Genomic DNA, 2909 nt, shown 5'->3' with positions numbered 1-2909 from the left:
TATCCACAGAGGTAATTGAAAGAGTTGAAACCTTTTGTTCCACTGCACAAATTTGAAGACTTGAGATTAGAGTAACTGAAGAAAGGAGGAAATTACTGTTATCTGGCAGGTTCCGTCAGGAAAGAGTCTATTTTAGCTGTGTATTTAATGGTTGTTTATTTCTTTAGAGAAGTATACTGAGGCCTGGGTAATTGTGGGCTCTTTCCAGTAAAATAGAGGATTAAGCGACTTGCTTTACTGAAGGGTGTTTGGCAATACAGGAGCATTACATAATTGAGACCTATATCTTTTGCAAGGTGCAGGTGATTTCATTTTGCTGTTTTCTAGCATTCTATCTAGATATTTCAGAAAAAAGCATTTCAGTCTTTGGAAGGCTAAATTGCCATGCACTACAAAGAATACCCAAGTGCTATTAGTACTTGTGGGTCTTGAAATAGCAAGTATTGATTAGTCAAAGATATTTCCAGATTATTCATAAGGAAAGTCATTCCTTATCAAACTCTGCACTGTTTCTTTATCTTTATTGAAGCTAATTTTCATCTTTCTGTGTTTTGTCTTGCTCTCGTTGTGAAACTGTTTCCTTTCAATTTCCCTATTTTACGTCATATTCTTTGTTCAGTGTTCTGTCCTTCTGTCCCCTCTTGGCTTTCTCTGATCAGTAACATACACATCTACAGGCATCCATTTCTCATCTTCTCTCCCTTCCCTACCCTTGTTCTTGCCAGAGCCTGCAGAGAGAGAATCTTGCCAGAGTCTCCTTTAGATTTGATACAGAAACTTATTTATGTACATTTTTCAGGGGTCTACATGCATACTGTAATTTCTGTGTTTTATAACTGAATCCAACACAGGCAGCTTTAATGTCAAAATAGCTAAGGCCAGCTGTCAAATTTGAAGCTCTTCCTTCAGAGAAGGAAGCATAAAAAGAGCTTCTGAAAAAGTACATATACACTTTAACACCATTCTATAAATACTCTCTGATTCATTATGAGAAAAAACACTTCACTGAGCAATTTTCCTTGTTATTTTTTAAATTTGACATGAAGATATCACTAGAAAAAATCTCAGAACAAATTAAAAAAAGTAACAGAAAACTGAACCATGTCTTAACAGTGGGAATTGATGGCTGCTAGTGATTGAGGTTCCACCAGCTATTTTATTATTAAAACAAAACATTTGCTCTTTGATAGATTCCCAACTTTCTAGGTTATGTTTTCTAGGACCTTTTTAAGTTGAACTGGTTTTACAGTTTGTTTTAACCAGTTTCTTTTTCAACCATTATCTGTAGTTTAATACTGATCGATAGTGCCTTTTTGTTCCCAAGTTTTGTTTGAGTAGTTAACACTGTTATGCTTACATGGAAAAGGAATGATTCTTTTTAGGTTTGGTTGTTGTTTGGTTTTGAGGGGGTGCTTTGTGAACCTCAATAATTATTTGATTTTTACTGGAATGCACCAAAAGACTTTGTTTATCAGAAAGAGAAAGAAAACATCAGCATTTAGGGAAATTAACAAGAAGCTCACTGAAGCAAAATATTTGGCAGAAAATAACACTTAACTATCAAATAGCTATGTTAAAATTTTGACCTTTTTTCTGACTGGAGAGAAAGAGATAGTTATGATTACTTGAAAGATTTTAACATTATGCCTATTATAATGCAAAGATCTCTGAAGGCTGCTTTTTAATCCTGAATTTTTCAGCATTAAAAATTTGTTTGCAGCATGGAACTTTAGGGATCTCTCAGGATGCAGTACACCTGTTTAAACAGAAGCTTCTCTGTGTAGAGGGAAATGTCTCAAGATAATTTAGTTTCCTTACAGGTATAATAGAAGATTATTTCTTTCAGTTATATCAATGTATATCCATTTCATATTTGAATGTGTTAACTGTAGTGGCTTTATGCACAAAATTTAAGCACTTAAGAACCAATGGTTACTATCACCTTATATATAATCTAATTGTATTCTCTTGCTGATTTAATCTCATGTGATTAAGATTATTTTTTTGGCTTCTTATTTCTTGTAACAGTTGCATTTTCAAGAAGGAAGTGAAGCCTAGGAATGGTTTGTTGCTTTAGCTAATCACATGAATAGTTCTCTATTTCATTTATTTTTACAGAAGCTCTCGGCAACTTTTTTTTTTTCCTGCAGAACACTGAAGCATTTGTAAATATTTCATCATTCTTGCTCATGCAAGCAAGTGCAGACTACTTCAGGATAGAAGATGAATGTAATGTTATTTTAAAGACTTAGATCTACTTAGTGGACTGGATTTATCTAGTTTTGTATGACACCAGCACTTGGGTGGAGAAGTACTTATTTTCAGTCTGAAAAAACTGCTTAGTAGCAAAGCAGTCAAGCGTGCAAATACGAGGTAGCAAGTATGTACACTAAATTGTGAGGCTTTAGCTGAGTTGTTTGTATCATATATTCTGTTATACACCTGTTCTGTATAAGGTCAAAAAATGAAATAACACTTCAGTAAAGATCCTAGCTCTTAAATGTAGTTTATGCTGATGTTGTCTGAGAAACCAATTGTTGATCTTTTTTCATTTCACTCAGGTTCTTAAACCACTAGACGTGAAAACGAAGTTCTACAATGCTGAGGTAAGTGAGAGCTGTATGTATTTGAGTTTGCTTCAGTGTGCTGGGTTTATTGCTTCACATTAGGTGGTTAGATTAAATTCAAAGAACTTCTTAAGTACATCTTTCTGAGTAAGATGATCAATTCCAAAGGGAAAAAATTAAGTGGTGGGTTTATATACTTTAGTTTAAAAATAGATATACTTTTGATGAAGAGGGGAAAGAGATGGTAACTGAGGCAGACATGTCAGGACCTTAATGCAATTGACTGACAATTTTGCATATTTTCTGCTTTTCTGTGAACTCAAACACTTTTAGTTGCTGCTT

General features: G+C 34.0%; 1 protein-coding gene across 1 annotated transcript in view; it reads left to right on the top strand.

Moving 5' to 3' along the window:
- The window catches only part of TRAPPC13 (trafficking protein particle complex 13), a 16863-nt gene that overhangs the window by 3416 nt on the left and 10538 nt on the right, over positions 1-2909 (top strand). The window contains exon 6 of the mRNA XM_010184376.1: positions 2562-2606. Coding sequence (XP_010182678.1) covers positions 2562-2606 — 45 coding nt within the window. The remainder of the gene's footprint in view (positions 1-2561; positions 2607-2909) is intronic.

This window comes from Mesitornis unicolor, unplaced genomic scaffold, assembly GCF_000695765.1.
Source record: "Mesitornis unicolor isolate BGI_N332 unplaced genomic scaffold, ASM69576v1 scaffold38205, whole genome shotgun sequence".
In the NCBI taxonomy this organism is placed as follows: Eukaryota; Metazoa; Chordata; class Aves; order Mesitornithiformes; family Mesitornithidae; genus Mesitornis; species Mesitornis unicolor.
This window is presented reverse-complemented; position numbering and strand designations above follow the sequence as displayed.